Source organism: Xiphophorus hellerii, chromosome 3 (genome assembly GCF_003331165.1).
Source record: "Xiphophorus hellerii strain 12219 chromosome 3, Xiphophorus_hellerii-4.1, whole genome shotgun sequence".
NCBI classification, from domain to species: domain Eukaryota; kingdom Metazoa; phylum Chordata; class Actinopteri; order Cyprinodontiformes; family Poeciliidae; genus Xiphophorus; species Xiphophorus hellerii.
The window spans coordinates 3263008-3283947 of record NC_045674.1 but is presented as its reverse complement, the minus strand read 5'-3'; the positions used below and the strand labels follow the sequence as shown (position 1 = coordinate 3283947).

The following is a 20940-nucleotide window of genomic DNA, read 5'->3' as shown; positions in this document are numbered from 1 at the left end:
TGTCTCTCGTAAATATGACGTTCGAACTTCTAATTTAATTTTGTGTTTGTGTCGATGTATTTTATAATCAACAAAGATCATTTTTGGGGGAAGTTGAATTGATTTAGTAAATTAATATATAACGTCAAGAGATACTCTTTTCCTTTATTTTTTTAAATCTAACCCGACAGGATGAAACTATTTTTTCCAATTTACGTGAATGGAGCAGGTCCTCTCTTGTGTTACATTAAAACGTTCCGATGATTATCCGGCAGAAATTAACTTGAAATTTGAAATATTCTTACAGGAAATGTGCTAAATTTTGGTCTTACTGTTAAAAAAAAATATCACGGATAGGGGATATAATTACATACTTTTGTGATATATGCACAACTTTGCAACTAAAGAATAGAAACCAAAGACTTGAATAAAGTTTGCTGACACATGGCCGGAAATTGGGTGATAATAAAACCACAATACATTTTTAGATTAATATCATTTTAATTCTCTCTCTTTTATTGAGATACGTTGAGATGTTATTTTATATTCTTAATGTTAAACTCAAATAGGGCAATAATCAGCATACATAATTGCATGTTTAGAGATTTAGTTATACAAGAAGACGTGATTTGCCAACCCTTTAATCTGGCTTTTATTTTTGCACAGTTATCGGAAGTGTGCCCCACTATTTTTGTCTTTACGTTGTACTTTACCACCACGATGATGTGGACTTCAACAGGAGACCCTAGTTTGACAGGGTAGTTTTCCGCCATATGGCAACAGAGCGGGTGAAATGCTGTTATTCGTGGCTGCTGTTGTGGCTCTGCATCCGGGCGTCCGAGTCCAGAAACACTCGGTAAGACCGCTGGCCTGTTTTAGAGCCTGTTAGCTGTCGTTAGCAGCGTCCGTTGACAGCGTCCGTTGACAGAACTATGTCTACTTTGACCTTATTGAAGTGACGTATGCTTACGTTGAATGTTTTTGGCAAAGATATTTCTAAATTAACACCGAATGTTAATCACCACACACACACATAAAAAGGAAAACTAACCGGAACTTTGCTCAACAGTTGTTTGATAACAGTTTCTCGTTTTTAACTCTTATTTGAAATGTTGAATTCACAGTAAATCATTAAGCTCAAGGCATTTAGTCTAACGTGACAAATGTAAAAAGCCTGTTAAAAGCTGTATAACACAAGCGCAATGTTTGGTTTTACTAAGGTTTATTTACATAAAAGTAATACTTGTACGACCCAACTTCAAGTCACAAGGCTCGACGTCACGTTTTAAGGAAGCTGATAGTTTCTGCCGAAATGTTTTCCTAGCTGCATGTTTTAACCACAAGGTGGTGCTGTTAGACCAGATCTAACACGATTCAAATCATAAATTTACACAAGCTTAGAAAAGGTATCAATAGTACATTTGTTTACTCTATTTTAATTTAATTTTATGTGATATTCAAATTAGTTACATAACAGAAGTAGGAGAAAAATGGGTTGCAGAACCATAACTGGGGAATGTAGTGAGAAATCCAACACAACGAATTGCCCATATGGGTAAGTCCATCTGTATGTAAATTAATGCCTAATGTATTAATTTAGCAGTTATGTATCTTCTGCTGAATTGTTGTTAAAGGGGAGTAGTTAATAAACATCATTATGAAAAGCAAGCAAAACAAAAAAAACAAGAATGTCAGAAATATAACATTTTCATTAAGGGCTAGATTAAAAAAATACTCCAAACTCTTTAAGGTGTACATTACAATGCCTCATCTGAAAATGGGAAGTGTAAAGCACAACTTCAAACCTGTCAAAACATCTGAGAATCTTTTGACACTATCAGTAGTGCATGCTGCAAAAATGGTCTTTTTGGTTTGCCAAAAGCCATGTGAGAGACACAGCTAGCATGTGAAACACGACGTTCTGGTCAGATGAGACAAAAAGCCTGAACCCAACATCCATACTGTGAAACAGCAGCAGCATCATGCTGTGCAGAATCTGGTCAGAGTTCAATTAGAATAAAATGGGTTTTTTTTTTTGTTATGTTATCTTGTACGAACTTGAAATGTGATTATTTAGCAAAAAAAGGAAGTAAAGAAGTAGAACCACATGCCATAGTTCAAAAATATAAATTTTAGTTGAAAATAATGTAATAGGCTGAAGCTCTTGATTAAATTAAATGTTATCAAGTAATTAAAAAGAAATAATGTCAATAAAATAACATTTAATTTGTCCTTGCAGATCTCAAATTTATCACAAATTGATCCTAATAAGGTCTTAAAAGTATAAAATTAAACTTTTAAAAATTCAGAAACCCTATTAACAGACAAAACCCCTCAAATAGTTATCAATCCAAAACAGAGACAGAATGAATATTTTAGGCTAGAAGCAAAGGGATCGTATAAATATATGGAATATAAATGAAAGCAATACGTAAAAAAGAAGTGGTCTTCAACTGAAAAAAACCCAATAATTTCGGGGGACTTGCATCAGGAACAAAAAAGATGCAACTATTGCAAAGTTTCCCCCAGAAAACTTGCTAACCTGGTGGTTGGGTGGTAGGACAGTCGTTCATCCAGTGGCCCATTGTGTTTTTGAGTTAAAAAATATTTAAAGTTCTCAGGAAATTTGAAAATATCACTTGATAATTATGTGTTATTGAAAGATTGGAAGATTAATACCTGAACACCAACTATAAATGTCAAATAATACTGAGAAAAAAAACATAGTTCTTTGTGAAAACACATTCCTTCATGTGACGAAGCAGATTTCTGCAGCAACCGTTTTACACCGGAAATTCATCTCCAAAAACATAGAATTCATAAGTAGATTCAACATTTTTTATTATTATTTAAAACTGGAGGAGTTAGCCCCTTGTCTGATATATTTTACATGGGAAATAAATCCAATTTTCACCTGTTGAACTCTGGGATTTGCAGATATGTTGGCGTTTGTCTCTTTGGCTCTCTTCTAAATAAACCATGTACTTTACAGACGCTCTCTGGACAATGACCTCCTCCAGCCTTACACACAGGGTCACGGCCCCGCCCACTCTCACCGCCACGTCCGGGATTGTCAGGCCCTCATTTATGGCAACACCACCTATGAGAGCTGGCCCTCCCACAGCCGAAGCAGGCAGCCGGTTGTAGATGCTAACGTGTTTGTGACGGATGTGGAGAAAGGCACCAGATGGGTTCTTGGTAACTAAGAGTGGCATAATTTTTTTTAAAAATCAAAAACTAAAACTATGCAACTTATTTTGCTGGATTTCTGTGTCCAGGTCACATGACTGTGGTCCACGACCCCCTGAAGACGGTGTCTGTGTTGGAACCAGGAGGGCCGGGTGGCTGCAACATGAAGCACAGGGTGTCTGTGGAGGACACGGCTAAAGCTGCAGGGTGCCTTTACGCCCAAAATGGTGGCTTCTTCAACACACAGTCAGGGGAGTGTCTGGGGAACGTGGTGAGCAGTGGCAGGCTGGTGCAGGACAGCGGCGGACTGCAAAACGCCCAGTTTGGAATAAGGAGGGATGGCACCCTGGTGTTTGGGTAAGAAAACTTGAAGTCGTTGTTTTTGCTTTTAAGGCATTGGCCTGAAGCAAGACAGATAAAATCTTGCGGTTTATTTCAGGATTGATTTATTATTAATAAAGGCGAGCTGAAAGTATTAAAACTCTGGTTTTATCATTGTGCACGCATAGTGCATAAACTAAAGCTTTAACTAACCAAAATGATTCACTTTTGTTTTTCGTACTGTTGTGGGTCTGATGGCTGTCCCGTATTCAGTTAGTGAAATTAAAAGATTTATTGTCTTCAGTTTGAACTTTTAGTCTGAGCCTTTAGTTCTTGTCTTTCAAATTCAGTTAAAATTAACATTTTGACAGAATGATTCATAAGTCTTTCATTGAGAGTAGGCCTGTTGCGTTAAACAATAAATCAATTAATCGTACGATAAATTAAAACTTATCGACCTCATTTTAATTATCGGCATTATCGTCTCTTCCGGCCTTTTTCTCTTTCTGTTGATGACACTGAATGAAAAAAGGCTCAACTCCGGTGCTCTCCACTGACTCCTCCCTTCCTCATTTCCTTAGTGTAAAGCCCAGCGCACACTACAGTACACGATCGGCCCATTTTCAAAACCTGACAGACCACACATTAGTCCACAGAAATCCTAGGTATAACGGTTCGATCGGGTTCATTCCTGCCGTGTGGTGTCCAACAATGGGCACAAAATAATGGCTACAAGTTCAGTTAACTCATTTTAAAACCAGGCATTAATCAATGCTTTACTACAATCTACCTGCAATGCATGTTGCTAGTGTCAGCGTAAAGTCCTGACCGAATGAAAATCATTATAACCTATTTTTGTCACCTTAACGAAGAAGAGCTGAAAAGTTACCGGGTTTATCAACTGCTGTAGCAATTTCGCTCCAACTCCTCCCCTTGTCATTTCTATATTCTTTGCATGTTGAATAAACATTAATGTTGTTTCCACATATCATCTCCAATGTCCGCTGGACTTCGGGTTGCGCCGTGTCAGCTGTTTGGGATTCCCCGACGGTAATTTCCCCTCAGAAAGCAGGAGGAGAATCCGCGCTTTCTGATTGGCTGCCTGTCACATTCAACAGGCTGCATTAACGCTCCCAGTCGGGGCGAAACCTCTGATTTAGATCAGAGCGGCAACGACGATCTACCGCAACACACCACACACTACAGGATGATCAGTTACGAAATTTCAAGCGACAATCTTAGAACGACCAACGTTCTAAGATTGTCTTAAGGGGAAAAATAGGAGCAAAAAATCGTGTAGTGTGAACTATTGCATCAGGTAGTCGATGTGCCCATCTTCTCTATTTAAATCTAATTATTACTGAAGGGCAACATAATATACAGACTTCATAATCTGCACTCTTTTGGTTGAATGCAGTATTTATTTCCACTTTGGCTTTATGTTGTAAAGTTTTTATTCAAGTGCGTTTTTTGTTAATGGAGACTGAGAATCCATTTTATTTTTGTTTTTGGTTGTTTTGTTTATTTTGTTTATCAGCTCCAGTGTTAAGTGTTCTTTTGAAAATAATGCATTATTACGTAATTTCCATTAAATCAGTGTACAAAGGTCTTCAAACAATATTATCGTTTATCGCAATAATTTTTGAGACAATTAATCGCTCAGCAAAATTTGTTATTGTGACAGGCCTAATTGAGAGTCACTCTGATATGATCCTTGCTGATTATTATGGATGTAAGAGGTGATTTGAATTTCTTTTCAAATCTTCTGTGATTTGGGGTCAAAGTTCAGGTATTATTTGAGGTTTTGAAATGGGAATCCGCTGCTAGCAAGGTTCCCAAACCTTCTGGAAGAAAATGTGCATTATATATTTTTTGCTTCATATTTAAGCCCATAAACACTAGATTCCTCTGAACCACTCTGTTTGTCTCCACCTGACTTCCCATGTACAGGATGATCTCTCCTCATGCTTCTCTCTGCTGATGGCCTCATTTGGTTATGTAAAGTACATCACAACTTCTGCTGAGTGTTTTTCTGTTAGCGTGTTCATGTAGCCCACAGTTTAACCGGTGACAAGTTCATGTCTGATGACTCAGCGTGGCACCTGTTGTTTATTTTGCTAACTTCAACATGGCTTGACACTTTCCAAAAAAACACACTCGTTTTTCCGTATGGCTACAGCAGATTTTAGCATAAAATCTGGTGGCTACTACAGTGGGGTGGAGCAAAAATGCATAACTGAAGCAAAAACGCTGTCGTGCTCTCAGAGGTCATCTGTAAACCATCGAGAGGTTTATTTAACTTTTTTGTTTGATAACCGAGGTCACCAATTCCAGGAATTTCTGCATGATTCAACGTTTACTTGTGTTAAACAAATATACGAGTGAGGACTTGGGCTTATGTGCGTTAAGAACCCAAACTGAAATGTTATTTAATTAAGAATATAAAATACAGCTTAATCTTCAAATCTGGACCATTTGCATTGTGTTTACTCTGCAAATGGGATATTAACTGACATTTACTTAAATTGGCCTTTTTAGGTAAATCTGTTAGAAACATTTAACCATTTAAACTGATTGAAAATGACACTAATGTTGGGGTTTACTGTTCTGGAGGATGATAGACTATGAATATACAGTATATATATATATATATATACAGTATATCTTGTCTTGTGATGTGCAGGTATCTGTCACAGGAAGATGTTTTAGATGAGTCCAACCCCTTTGTTCAGTTGGTCAGTGGAGTCATTTGGCTGCTGAGGAACGGCACGATATACATCAATGAGAGTCTGCAGGCGGAGTGCAGTCAGACCCAGGAGACAGGTACGCTCTGGATCTTCAATAAACTGCTCATTGATTTTTCAGACATCAACTCTTAAGATTTGACACAGTTTAACCCAAACCTAATTGAAGCTTAACTTGTGAAATAAAGTCTTTACTGAAAACCATCCAGATTTTCTCTATCTAAATTCAGGAATGCGATTCTTGATCACACTCGGGTGGAAATTAGCACCCGCCACTGGCCAAATGCGGGTAAAAGTATGAAGTGGCTTGTAAATTAGGTCAACGCACCCGCCACTGTGGCAGGTTGACAATTTGAACAGAAAAAAAAAATTACATACTCTATGTGGGGCAGCCCTAGGCTGTTATAATTTAACAACAAAAGTACATGAAATATAATTTTTATAGACTGCGACAGCCCATTGGTTGATTTTATTGACGGACATTGGGCTTATCCAATGAAATACCTCAGTCCGCCCCTCCCCTCTAAGTTTATAAATAGGGTTATTTCAGCTCACCGGAGTCCGAGCAAAGTGAGCGGTTACGAGACCGGGCGAGTTACAAAAACTACAATAAAAGCTAAAAAGCACATAAGCCCATTCAGAAAAAATGGTGAAACTAACCGATAAGTTTACCACACAATTTTTGACCGCTGGAGCAGATTGAGGAGCAGAAAAGGAGGAGAATTAGCGATTCAGGGGATTTATTATCGTTGGAGGAGGACGATGAGAGAAACGTGACGAGGGACAGATTGAGGAAGAGTTCAGATTCGCTGCTGCTGCCCAGTTAGGAGTGAACATGTTCATTAAGAGGCAGGAGGGCAGGTGTTAGTAAGTGGGGAAAGCTAACGCTAAGCTAGCAGGCAGACTGAAAAACACTGGGATAACACAGAAATAATGATGGCCGTGGAATTAATAATGAACACGTTCTGAGATGTTTTTAGTAAAAATAAGAATTGTTATTTTTAATAGAAATTGTAATAAGTAAGGGAAAACAAATAGAATAGTTAGAAAACAGCTATTGAAACCTTTAAAAAATCACTAGACACATCTTAACTTAGTTGTAGCCTAAATGTGGAAACTTTCAACATAGGTAATGATTGCAAGAATTTTAGGGTTGTGTAGTTAAGGTTTGCTGTTAGTAATTACTTCAAGCGAACTTATTGCTTTACACCTCTGTTAAGGTGTCCATGCTTTATGTTAAATTAGTCTGTATATGTACATATGTATGGTAAACTTGTTGTCAGTAAATCGTATATTTTATATAATTTGCTTGTACAAGCGGGGTTTGTAATCAAAAGAAAAAATCAGTGGCTGGTGAAATGTCTGAGTGGTCGGTAAAAAGATTTCTCTACTTGCCGCTGTGGCTGGTGGAGAAAAATTTTAATTTCCACCCCTGATCACACTAGTCACGTTTTGGAGAATATCCTCCATCCGTGTCCAGAATCAGATTCCCTGACCTCAGCTCACCCTAAGCAACTGGACGAGCTCCAGTCCTGCAGTAAATAAACACAGCAGTATCTCAGTTTCTCCGCCTCCCAATGTTTGCATAACACACAAACTCATCTGTGACCTGAAATAAACACTTTGGCGCCACAAAAACACAACACTGTCATGTTTGGTTAGCAGTGACAGGAGGGCCTGTGTTCCAGCCATCAGCTTTCTAAACAGCAGGCAAGTTTAGGAGCTCATTAAGGCATGAAACTGATCTCTCTGTGATTTCATCAGTGGAATCTTAGCATTATCATGTGATAGATGGCAAATAATGCATCCATCTTAAGTCAAGACATTGAATGCTGATGTTTTAGTTAAATCTTTATGTTTAAAAAATTCACTTCCTGCACAGACCAAACAGACCCTCTGCACTTTATAATCATGTTGCACTGCAAGATGAAGTTGCAGAATGAGTTGAGTTGCAGCCACACTGCTGGTTGGAGAAGTTTTATTTTTACAGAGTAGTTTTTTCCTCGCTATTGTTGACATAGAGACCTATAGGGGCACATCAACCTATCTTATACCTGGAACATACAGAAACATACAGCAACTGTCCCACCTCCAGAAACTGGGGCCGTGAGTTTCTTACCAATTTAGTCTCCTGTTTTTCACGATTCCGAGATCATGGAAATTAATGCAAAATCAACTGATCCTAATGCATAATTATGTGTTTACTGCAAGATCTTCACAAAAATTGTCAAAAACATTGTGTTTAAGCTAATTCCCACCTGCAGGTGGCATTAATCCTTCTACTACACTACTTCCTCATTCCTAACTTGAGGTCAAGTGAGTTATCAATGTGGCAAATTATAAATATTGAGCTATTTATTTTAAAGAAGAGAAATGTTTGTGTCCAAATCTGTCTGAAAGTTATTTTTTTCTCATCTTTGTAGCTTTTGGAAGGGATTTAATGAGGGTAAAAATCTCAAAATTATTTGCAAGTATTTCTGATGTAAATTCTTTTGTGATTTTTTTTTTCTTTAATTGTAAAATTCAAAAAAACAATTGTGAGCTCTTGAAGAAACTGAGAATTGTGTTGCAGTTTTCATAATGGAAACTGTAGGTATAATACAAAAAGTACTTTTAGTCTGACACGTGAGCCTCTTCAGAACATATTCAAGTTTATTGAATATCACTGTGATGAATTGTCCATGTTTTCTCTGCCTTTATTTTAAACACGAAGAGTGCAGGAAAAGCATTTGCTTTTTCATTTGGTTTGTTTCACGAAAAAGGTATTTTAATAAAATCAGTGAATGTTTTTCTTCTTTATGTCAGGGTCATTGAAGTATTTTGTGGATGTGGTGTCGGCCAGAACCGCAGTGGGCCACGACAAAGAGGGAAGACTGATCCTCTTTCAAATTGATGGTCAAACAAACCGAAGAGGGTAAGAAAAAAATTAGCTGAAAGACGTTTACGATTGATTGGTGTTCTCCTCTGAACATATAGTTATACTTAAACAGTAGTTGAAATATTGATTAAATGGAAGATGGTGTTTGTAATATTCCACACAATAAGTGTGTTCATGCTCCCCAAGGACAGCATTCGGCGTCCTTCACAAATGGCCATGCTTGCCCTCTCTCCTACAAACTAATCTGCAAAACCTACCTTGAAAAATCGACTTAGTCGGATTATATAAATGCACACTATTAAAAACATTTTTTTCTTTATAGCAAGAAAGAAACACAATTAAATTTTATTTCTTATGGTTTTTGAAAAAAGGCATAAAGATTGCAGTAGACTCGGCTGAAAAGCCAAATACATTTTGAGATAATTACTTGAAGTCCTGGCTATTCCATGTGAACCTGTTTGTTTGCAGTGGCAAGGCTTGTTGCTATGTGGTAAAAGTCGACTTTGTCCTGAGTCAAAACAAACAAAAACACTTGGAGTCATTATAATAAAACAGGCTGTTAGTTTAATGAGGTGTTTTACTAGGAAGCTGAATATCTCCAACATGAAGTCATTATATGTGAGAGTCGCAATCAAAATAGGAGAAGGATAATACATATGGTGTAGATGGTAGTTAAATGCAACAATAAATAATGAGATTTTTCATTAATGATGGTGAATCTCAGTCACATCAACAGAACCAGGAGACTTTAAAGAAAAATATTTAGAGACTTCATTAATGAGATGAACTAACTCAGCAAAGCCTGTTTGTCTTCAACCCTTTTTTCTGGTAATTCCACCAATCAGTTATATGGATTTGACTTCCCTTCACCTTGTGAACCCCCACGTCCCTGCGGACAATCTGAAGATTAATGTTCTGCTGTTAATGATTTAGCTAAGAATAGCACAACACTCTGACATGTCTAAACCTCTGACTTCTGTGTTTTTCTTGTCAATATCAGCCCCCAGCTGATCAATAAAACGTGTTAAAGTCAGGTCGGACCAAACAGACTGACCTTCTGATTTCTACCAGCAATAAAAATATACCGTATGTTGATTGTTATTGTTCACCTAAGTTGATATTTTTTATGTAGGTGGTATGAAGAAGCAAAGAGAAGTCATGTACACCTGCAGAGTGTACATGCAGGTGGTTCATTTACTTTATTTTTAAACAATATTACTTCAAATTAACAAAGTATAAGCTGCTTTATTATTGCAAATTGGCACTAATGTCTTAAAATTAAATTAAGTGAAGATTTAAAAATAAATTCTAGTGTGTTTCCCATCTCTATAAATCAGTGAGTACCAAGTAAGAACCGATAAAACAGCTGAAGCAAACAGTTTTCTCACCGCTGAGTTCTGTCATCTCACCAGAATACAAGACGACTTAAAATAATACCAAATCGTACAGCGTGGTTCCCTTAACCATCCAAACAATAAACAGAAGAGTTTGATCACATTTTCACAACATAAAATCTGAGTTAACGTGGAGATAAATGATAAACTTTTACTTTAAAGAAGTTGTATGCAAACCTTTGGTCAAGAAGGTCAAAATTATCGGATCAAAATGTCTAAAGACCAAAAAAAGTTTTTTTTACCATCAAAAATATAGGCTAAGCATGCAATATTTTTATTAACCACACAGACAAATGTTTTGTTGGAAAGGGATATGTAAATAATTATACATACAAATTAAAAAGGGTCTTGCAAGTTTGCCTCATTAAATTCAAATTTTAAAATTTTCTAGGTATAAATTTGAAAAAATAGAACAAAATGAAGTCATTTCTGAGCAATGAAATCAGCATTTAGGTCACTCTTTCTTTGAAAACACTTGCTGTATTTAGCCAAGTTTAATAAATGCTCATTAAAAACAGATTTGGGTGCAGCAAAGTCAGCTTTAGAGTAGGGCTGTTGTAAAAGAATATTTTAGTACCGTAATTGAGTACTCTATAGAATGTTTTTACGATTATCTGAGGAATCGGATAATTCCTCGGATAATTATCCTAAACGCCGCACAATTCAACACCATTTTTTCTCTCTCACTCTCTGTCTCTCTCTCTCTTTCTGTCTCTGGTTCTCTCTCTCTTCTACCGTTCGTTCTAGAACCGCGACGACGCTATTCAGACACCACAAAAACTGTCGTAGTCTAACCAATGCACCGCTAAATTCAACAGTCCTTGTTTGTTCCCCAAAACGCCGCACAATTCAACACCATGCTGCTAGCACTTCACAACAACTCATAGGCAGACGTAAGAGCGCTGCCCACCACAAATAACACGGCCAGAACACGGTGTGCTACATAATAAAACATAATTTAACGAAGCTTCGAGGCAGATATATTTTCCTCGAGGAATTTTAATAATCGAGGTACTCGAATCATTCAAGAAATCGTTTCAGCTCTACTTTAGAGTAAAGGTCACTGAGTAGATGTGATTCTTACAGGAGAATGCAGAAACTATATCTTTTACCTTATCTGTGATCATTTTGCCCTAATTAAAAATAAAAAATGTTTATTGTCTTTTATTTGTTTCCAGCATTTTAAGTGTATTTCCTGTCCAAACAGGATGAATCTCTGGCAGGTAGCAGAGTTCCTGAAGAAAAACGGAGTGATCAATGCCATTAATTTGGATGGAGGCGGGTCTTCTACCTACGTGGTTAATGGCTCTCTGGCCAGCTACCCCTCTGATCACTGGTGAGCCACTAATCCCCCACATGAATATTTTTGATAGTTCTTCCTTTTCTGATTATTTATTTTTAATCCTTGCCAGCACTTCCGACAGCAGGTGGCGCTGCAGCAGAGACGTTGCCACTGTTCTGTGTGTTCATCAGCGTCTATGCCAGCCGACAAACTGCAGCAAACACGGTGAATGTGTTGACGGGAGCTGCCAGTGTGAGGAGGGCTGGCAGGGTGCAGCCTGTGACACCCTGGTGTGTCAGCCCCCCGCCTGCGGACCCCACGGTTTCTGCACAGCCAGTGAGTGGACTTCTACCTTTATTGCTGCTGCTAAAGTTTCTTCTTCCTGTTTATGGAACATTTTATTTTTCTGCTGTTTCTCCTGACCTCTTTGTCTGTGTGTTGCAGGTGGTTGTATTTGTGATGCTGGATGGAGAGGGACAAACTGCAGTGAAGGTAAAGACAGATCATTTACTAGCACATATCCACTCTGCTTGTAAAATAATTCACACTCTTTGAAAAACATTTTTTTCACATTAAGCCACAAACATCAGTGTATTTCACTGGGATTTAACGTGAAACGCAAACACAATGTGGGCCATTATTGTGAAATGCAATATATTTGAAACATAACAATCAGGCGATTTTTACAAATAAAAATCTGATGTACTTTTTCACGCAGTCTCATTTAACCTAATATGCTCAAATAAAATATGGTGAAACCAAAAGTTGCCTAATTAGTAGTTTTTCCTCAATAGAAATGCAACTGTCCAGTTAAGGAGTAATAGGTTGGTTAGAGAACATTGAGTTACTCTGACCTAAACCTTTTGAACTACATACAATATGTGGAAAACTAAAAACCCCACAGTGAAATATTGGTATTGTTAGCATCATGCTGCAGGATGGATTTTCTTCAGTAGGGGCAAGGAAAGCTGGTTAGAGTTGAAGGAAAGTGTTTTCACACTTGACAACCAGAATTGCAACATTTTACATTTTTAGCTGCTCCGGTTTGCTCTCACACTGCTCTGTGTCCAACATGCCACACTAATTGAAAAACCTGTTCACCTCCTCGAACCACTGAAGGACACGACCTGAAACCCTTTGAATAAGACATGAGCACAACTCTCCTGTTCACAAAATGTAAATACAAATGGAGTGGCATCAGATTTTAGTGATTGTAGGACTTCTCTATGTCTTTGGCAAAAGACCATAAGCCATCTCTCCTGCTGGTACTAGACTCTCTAATTTGTTTTGGTTGTATTTACCCAGAATGCCCTGCACTGTAGTCTGCTTCCTGCTTTTGAGCAGTCTCTGGTTTGCTTGGCGTTCACATATGCATTCAATCCTCACCAAAATTCACCTCAATCGAACCAAGTTTGTAGGCAGACCGGAGTTCACTGTTTTGTCCACATTCACAGTTCCCCAAACAAAGCAAACTTTCTAATTAAATGAACTAGAGTTCAATTCAAGTGGACGAAAGAGGGCTGATGTGAATGCACTCTACTGCAGGAGAATCCTGGAGAAAAACCTGATCGACTTTAAAAAACTTGACACTGGTGTGGTGGTTCACCTTCCAGCAGGACAGCAATGCTAAACATGCAGCCAGAGCTACAGGGGATGGTTTACAACAAGGCAGATTCATGGCTTAGAATGGCCTAGTCAAAGTCCAAACCTAAATCCAGTTGGAAATTTGTGACAGAACTTGAAAATAACATCCTTCAGACACTTTCCATCCATTCTGACTGAGCTTTAACTAAACTTATACCACACTTCTCAAAATGTTTGAAAACAGGTTACTCTGGACTTATGAACGACTCTGTTCTTGAGATAGAAATAAAATACAATTAACAAAAAGTGAAAAAAGTTCAAGGAATAATAATGTTTTAGGATGGAACCGTAAACCCTACTGTACACGCATGTCAGTTCCAACTACCCTAAACTTGAAATTTATTGTAGAAGCAAAACTTTCAGAGAACAGTCAATGCAGACTTTTTCAATAGACACAAGTTTGCAGATAATTATGAGATATAAGTTAGTGTCTCATAAATAAGATAATCTTAAATAATAATAATCTTTAATCAAGCTTGTACCTCACTGACAACATGCCCTTTACCCACATAATTTCTGAAAGATGTACATGAACTCCTCCTGACTTGTTTACAGCAACTTTTATATGTTGTCTTGAAAGATAAGTTTCCACCTCAGCAGCCATTTATCAGATTTTTTTTTTTATTGTATTGTTCATAGCCAGGAATTAAAATGAGAGTTCAAACAAGTCAAACTGTGAAACTGTCCTACAGTGAAATCAGACAATGGCAGTTTTTCTGCTAACCTAACTTAGAACTTGCAGACTAATTCAGCACATTAAGTTAAGATTTTATTTGCCTTTCACAACAATAACGTCACACTTTGGGATTGTCATAGTTATACAATTCTGACTTGGTACAATAAAATTTTGTGAGGGCAGTAAAGTGGAGAATTTATGTGAGAAGTTAATTTGCATTTGTAAAGTGAGAAAACAATCTTTCATGGTTTATTTTACTTATTAGTTTTATCTCGGAGTTCTTGTTTGGCGTTGCACGTTATACTAGTTATGTAAGAAATTTTGCCCATATTGTACAGTATTTTTATTCTATTTCTAGGTATTTTTATATTCTGTCTTTGTGTGAGCCTACTTGATTTTATTACCTGTCACTTTGCTGCTGTTGCACAGAACTTTCCCCATTGTGGGACAATAAAGGATATTTCTACTATATTTCTTCTAATTCTGTTTTTCTTAATGTATGAAGGATTGCATCTGCCATACAATGAAACACATTTCCAGAATTGATGTCAGATGTTCACAAACATAAATAAATAAATTCCAACTCTGGAACTCCCTACCACCTCATCTTAGAAACATAAATTCATTCCCTAAATTTAAAACCGAACTTAAAACACACCTTTTTAGATCTGCCTTTTCAACATGACACAATTGGTTTGCTTGATTTTTATATAGATTTTTACATAGATTTACATATAGATTTTATATAGATACATTGTTGTGTATTTATTCTACCTACTTTTAATTGCTATATTTTATTGTTTTTGCTATTTTTCGTTCTCTGTACGGTGTCCTTGAGTGCCAGAAAGGCGCCTTTCAAATAAAATGTATTATTATTATTATTTATAAATAGTCTAAAAGAGAAACAAGGGGTTTTTCAGCAGTTTTGTTTTGTTGGCTTGTCCTTTAACGTAATGTTTACCATTATCCATTCTGCAACTACATGACGTTGTGAATATCTGACTCTGCATTCTGGGAAATAAATGTATTTAGAAAGTGTCAGGATAAGTAGAAATGCTAAAAAAATAAAGTAAAACTCTTTTTCTTTACATGCGTTAAGCTTCTGTCTTTCTTTTTTTTTTTTTGAAGCATGCCTCCCAGGTTTCTACGGCGACGGCTGCACCAAAACCTGCTCTTGTTTTAACAATGGCTCCTGTGATCCTGTCAACGGTCGCTGTGTCTGCCCTCCTGGTTTCCATGGTGACACTTGTGAACAAGGTATAGCTATGTTTCATTTCATATGTAGCTAAGATAAACTCACACTAAATACTTTATCCAGGCAGTAGTGGTTGACTGACCAACCACTACACAAAAAGCCAAATGGATTTTGGCTTTTTTGCTTGTTAATAATATTACAGAGATTCAACCTTCTGTCATTCAAGGCTCTTTTTTTAGTAAGCGGATAAAAAATGACATGCATAAAAAATTTAATGGCCAAATTGTTAAAGCTTTTTCCTCTCTATAGTGGGAATCACCACAAGTTGTCCAAAGAAGGATAAGCACTGCCTCCATGACAGATTCATGAACTTCTGGTGCTTTTCCTTTTTTCTTTTTTTAATACCCTCTGGACTTAAAGCTGATCTGTGTTCCCATTCCAAAAGAAAAAGCAGCTGTAGTTTAAATAGCTAAAAAAAAAGTTCATTCTGGTTCTGAGAAAAAGGGATCACACAGATACAGACAGCAGCAGCGATCCACCGCTGTATGTCAAGGAAACATGTTGTTTTACATCATGGACCACGGAGAAGGCTGCTGAAAATATTTGGCTGCTATTATTTTGAAATGCATTGTCTGTAAACATTATTTTGTCATTTTGCAAACATGGTTTAGTTATAGGTCTAAAAATACAACAATCAGACTCGAGTTTTAACCCGACTTTCAGCCTTTCTGGGCGAACAACTCAAGTCTTTTGTGCTCCATCAAGACTTTAATGGTCTTGTTTTCACTCACAGTTTGGTGACACAATTGCAATGCATTTGTCACCACTAAATGTAAAGCAAATATTGCTGCTGCAATATTTGTTTGTTAAAGGATACTTTCTAGCAAAATTCCCCATATTTCAAAAATATTTTTATTTAATTTATTCATCTGTCCATATTGTGTCTGTAAAGTGGCAGAAAGTAATTTGGTAACGTGTAAGCTTCCTATAATTTGGTTATATTGATGTTAGAGCAGCATTTTTATTATCCTATATATTCCTATTTAAAATGTCCTCATTTTGAGAGCAAAATGAACCAAAGGCAGATTCCTTGTTCTTGTCACCAACTTGGCAAATGAAGTAGATTATGATTCAAGAAATTCGTTTGAGTAGAAAAAATGTAAATGCAATATTTGATCATAAAACTGCCTGAGATTTTACCATTTTTATACAACTTTTTGTGTCATTCAGATAAAAAAACCTATCTGTGTCTGTTTCTTTCAGTTTGTCCTTTGGGTTTCTTCGGTGCATCTTGCGCTCAGGAGTGTCAATGTGACGACTTGTGCCCATGTGACCCGCAGACAGGAAGCTGTAACACCACATTACCAGTAGACACCACTAACACCTTACACAGAGGTACGTACCCAACTTTATTTTGTTCATGGGACTTTGTGGTTTTCTGCATGTAAACACCACCGTCTGTACTTCATCATCTGCTGCTGGAGTGCAAATTTACCTGTTTAGAAAAATCAGGATGAATAACAGAGTAGAAATGAGCAAAAATCAGCTAAACAGATTTTCTTTTAAATGCATCCAGACTTTTATGTAGTTTATTTGGATATGCATGTTATTTAAAACCGAAGCTAACATTTCATTTTTGAACAAGAAGACAGAAGCATACACCCCTGAATGAAACAGAAACTGCTACCTGAGTCATGTTCTGTCTCTGTTGTTATATAGGTCAGTGGCATCATGGGGTCACATCTCTTACTACAGAGATAGCATGACTGTTAAATAGGAGACAAAGAACATCACAGCGGTGGACATTATCCTGGAAAAAAACAGAATAGAAAGACAAAATGCTCTGAAGTTGGAAGGAAAAAATACAGTTTTTGATTAATTCAAGATCCAAATATGTTTAAACAGATTTAAAAGAGTTTGAAGCCCGCAGGATTTGCTGGCTCTCCCTTTGGCTGCATTCACACATAATTGACTTTATCACAGCAGTTTGAAAGGCTCAATTTCTATAATTTAATCCCCAGTAAAAATCCAATTTGTGCCACATCTATATGTTGGACTAAATCTGATACGTATCTGATTGTTTTCAAAGCAACTGCAGTCTGAAGATGTCATGTCACATTTTATCCAGCTTTTACGTCAGTGACGTGAAACGTGTCATAATTCTGCACCAGGAGAAGCCAGACACAGTAAATCCAGACGTAAATAATGACTGAAAATTATAATTATGAAAGACGTCTGCGTCAGTAAAGTGCATCACATCACAGTCCCACCACTCTTGGTTCAAACAAACTTCCCTAAAGATGCCACAGTCAGTGCTCCACAAAAGACCATTTCTATTAGTTACTTTCTTTTTATTAGCTTTTATTTTTCTCTACAGCTGGACACTGCCTGGCCAAGCAGATGCTTACATCCTGGAGACAAGAAGAAGAATCTCACAGAGAGCAGCCTTATCTAACAGAGTAAGGTTTTAAAGGTCAAACCTCTGACCTTTCTTCTCTGCTGTCATTTTTCAGTGAACATAATAGAAACATAATGTCCTCTCAAACAAAAAAGAACTTTAGTGTTTCCACTTAAACATAACATTGAACTTTTGTAAAGTTACCAATAAGAAATAAAAGTAAACAAATGTGTTCAAACAAGTCTCAGTGGTTATAAAAGATAATAGTTTTTTTTCCAGTGTCACTAGGAAATTGTAAGTTAATTTTAAACTGAAGCATTTCTTTGGAAATAAAAACATCAGAGAAAATTTAGGGGACAGTTTTAAAGTCTTCATTCTGCTGTCTACTCTAGTCACGAATCTGGTAAGAAGATGAAGATTTTTTTGACAAATGAGAAAAGAAGATCACTGAAAGTCTAATACACTGGAAGTGGCTTGATGTTTGGACTGTTTTGCTGCTTTTTCATCTGAAAACAGGGAATAATGCAGAAGGACAACAGTGTAAAAATAGGCTCAAAATAAAAACAAATTAGAAAATAACCTAATAAAAGTCTGGATTTAAATTGTGAAATTATTTACATCCTGTGGAAAACAGACCAAATCGTGGAATTCAATAAACAATTGACCAAAGTGTTTTTAGATAGTTTACAGAGAGGTTTACAGTGAATGAGACTGTGCTGGCTGCTACAGCTTCCTGTCCATTTGTGTCATGTGACCCAAACGCAATCTGGTGAAAACCTATTCAGAAATGATTTCAGTACAAAATAAGTTGTTGGTTTTTTTTGGTGCTTTTTCATCATTTCAGTGCCTGGGTTTTTAAAAACATCCTTCCTCTTTTTCAGGTTAAGTTAATTTATTGAGTGTAGTGTCATGAAATTGATGTAATTCCTGCTTTTTTCCCAGGCGATCATGGCTGATCACCACCCTTGTCCTCACTTGTCTCCTGTTGGCCAGCCTGATCGTCTCATGTCACCAGGTGTGCCGCAGATCAGTGACATCGCGCTTCCCTGAGCGCCAGGATTACTCCTACGTCCCGCTACGGGACATCAACGGAGCCCCTTCATGCGCCGCAAAAACTAGGAAGGGCAGCTTGGGAGTGGAGGACTCTGATTCCCAGGATGAAATCTGGTCTCCGTCACACTCAGGGAGGTCGTAGCTGCCTGGAAGATCGAGGATGAGCAGTGAGAGCACTGTTGTTGCACAAAAACACTCACTTCACATTCTGCCACTAATACGGGAATGCTGATGTGAAACACAACAAAGCCCAAAAGTTTTACAACATTCCTCACATTGAACATATCATCAGATTTTCCCAAAGTCTTTTGGCAGCTTTTCAGACGTTTGCTCAGGATTTTTGTTTCAAGTTGAGTTGTTTCAACCTGAAAAAGAATAGAAAGTGACAAAAGCTTGGTTTTTGTTTTGTCTGTAATCTTTCAGCTCCAGGAAGGATAACGTTAACTCTCTTTAAAACTGAAAGCATGAGGTGTAACCTGTACAGACGGATGCTAACGTCTCGTCCTCTTCCTCAGCTTTCATCACACAAGCAGTAAATTACTTCCTTACTAGAGTCTAACCTAGAACAGGATGTACTAATAGTAAAATAGATACTCTGTTAATACCTGTATTTTTACTGGCAGTCAGATGTTTACATGCCTTAAAAATTGCTTCAAGGTCTTAAAAGTGTTTTACAAATTTTCTTAAAATACCTGCCATGTTTTTTGCTTTGTTTTTTTTTTTATATACCGGCAGTTTTTTACAGTAATTGCAGATTATTTTTATGTTCCTAAAGTAACATATGAATGAACTTAAAATGTTTAAATTTTCAATATTTTATACTTCCAGGAAACAAAAAAAAGTTTTTTCCAAACTTTGGGCCCTTTGTATAGATTGGAAATTACTATATATTTAAGATTACAATGCACAAAAATGTTTTATAAGTTGGAACTTTTTCCTGTTTGATCATATAAACTTTTATCTAAAAGACAATAATGTACAAAGCAAACCATGCTCAAAGTACAGCCATAAGTTATTATTATGTTCAGCAAATAAGTAAAGTATTCGGTTTTCCTCTCAAATATTTGCTCAGTTTGAACTCTCAGGTGAAGTCTGTTCTTGCTAGATGGAAGCTAGTTTATGAAGCCAAAGAGCAAAATAAGGAATAGATACTTTGATAACATCAGATTGTGAAAGTTTACCAAGGACAATCTATTGTCACCATGTTGCTCACACCTAATTTGAAACTAAAGCAGAGGTCTACCACAGATACTATCCTACAACGTAGGCTATGTTCAAACAGCAGATCTTGATCCTCAATTCAGATTTGTTCGGTGCAATACGATTTTTTCTTCTTTTTTTTTGCTTGGTCATTCATTCTACTAAATGATGCAACCGCAATGAAACTGGGCTGGACTGCTCCTTGTATAAAACCAAAGTGTCCTAGTGTTTTCAAAAGTTAATATAATATGAAAGTTACTTGACATGTTGAGTGTTTGTAGGCGAGATTTCTGGGTTCATTTCTTTGCTGGTAGTAAGAAGCAAAGTATAGCGAATCTAAGATGATTTTTACAGATTTCCCATTGATGCAAGGAAATCAATTTCAACAATCATGTTTGCTTCCAGGAGAGATAATCTGAAAATTAACACAAACATTTTTTTATTACGTTTCTGCCCTGAATGAAACAAAAGCGTAAGTTCTGGCTCTTAGGAAGATGATGTTGCCTGATTGGTTTCATGCGTTAAACATCAGATAAAATTTGAAATCTAATTTATTTGTAAAGGAACTATTACAAAAATGTCCCAATGTCATGAAAAAGCTGTAAAAAACATAACAAATGTGAAAATAATAAAGTATTAAGGAAGGAAACAAGGATAATAATTCTTTATCATCTAATTTTGAACCAGTAATTTTGCATTTTTTAATTTCTGCCTGTTAAATTATTTTACCCTGAACCAAAGCGAGGAAAATGCACTGAAATGATTCATACGTATTAATCTTCAGGTTATGTCTTTGTTATTTGTTATATGTTAAATAATCTGTAGGCTGCTGAGCAACATGAGTTAAGAATGTACTGGGTCAGGTTGAGGTCATGGTGTCACCAGAAACCCCCCCAGTTAATTTTAATATTTAATAAAACATGTCTGAGGTCATTGTGTTGTCGTCTTCCAGACTGCTTCATCTGGAGCAATCTTACACCCTCCAAC

The 20940-nt window shown here is 36.8% G+C and overlaps 1 protein-coding gene across 1 annotated transcript; it reads left to right on the top strand.

Annotated features, from left to right (window-relative positions):
* The first annotated feature begins 664 nt into the window (after positions 1 to 664).
* nagpa (N-acetylglucosamine-1-phosphodiester alpha-N-acetylglucosaminidase) lies at positions 665 to 20889 on the top strand. Its single transcript, XM_032558979.1, has 12 exons — positions 665 to 835; positions 2972 to 3177; positions 3258 to 3525; positions 6173 to 6312; positions 9039 to 9147; positions 11713 to 11841; positions 11918 to 12123; positions 12232 to 12279; positions 15236 to 15364; positions 16566 to 16697; positions 17680 to 17761; positions 18643 to 20889. Exons 1-12 carry the CDS (start codon positions 753 to 755, stop codon positions 18893 to 18895), a joined length of 1785 nt encoding a protein of 594 aa, XP_032414870.1. The 5' UTR covers positions 665 to 752; the 3' UTR covers positions 18896 to 20889.
* Positions 20890 to 20940: the final 51 nt, after the last annotated feature.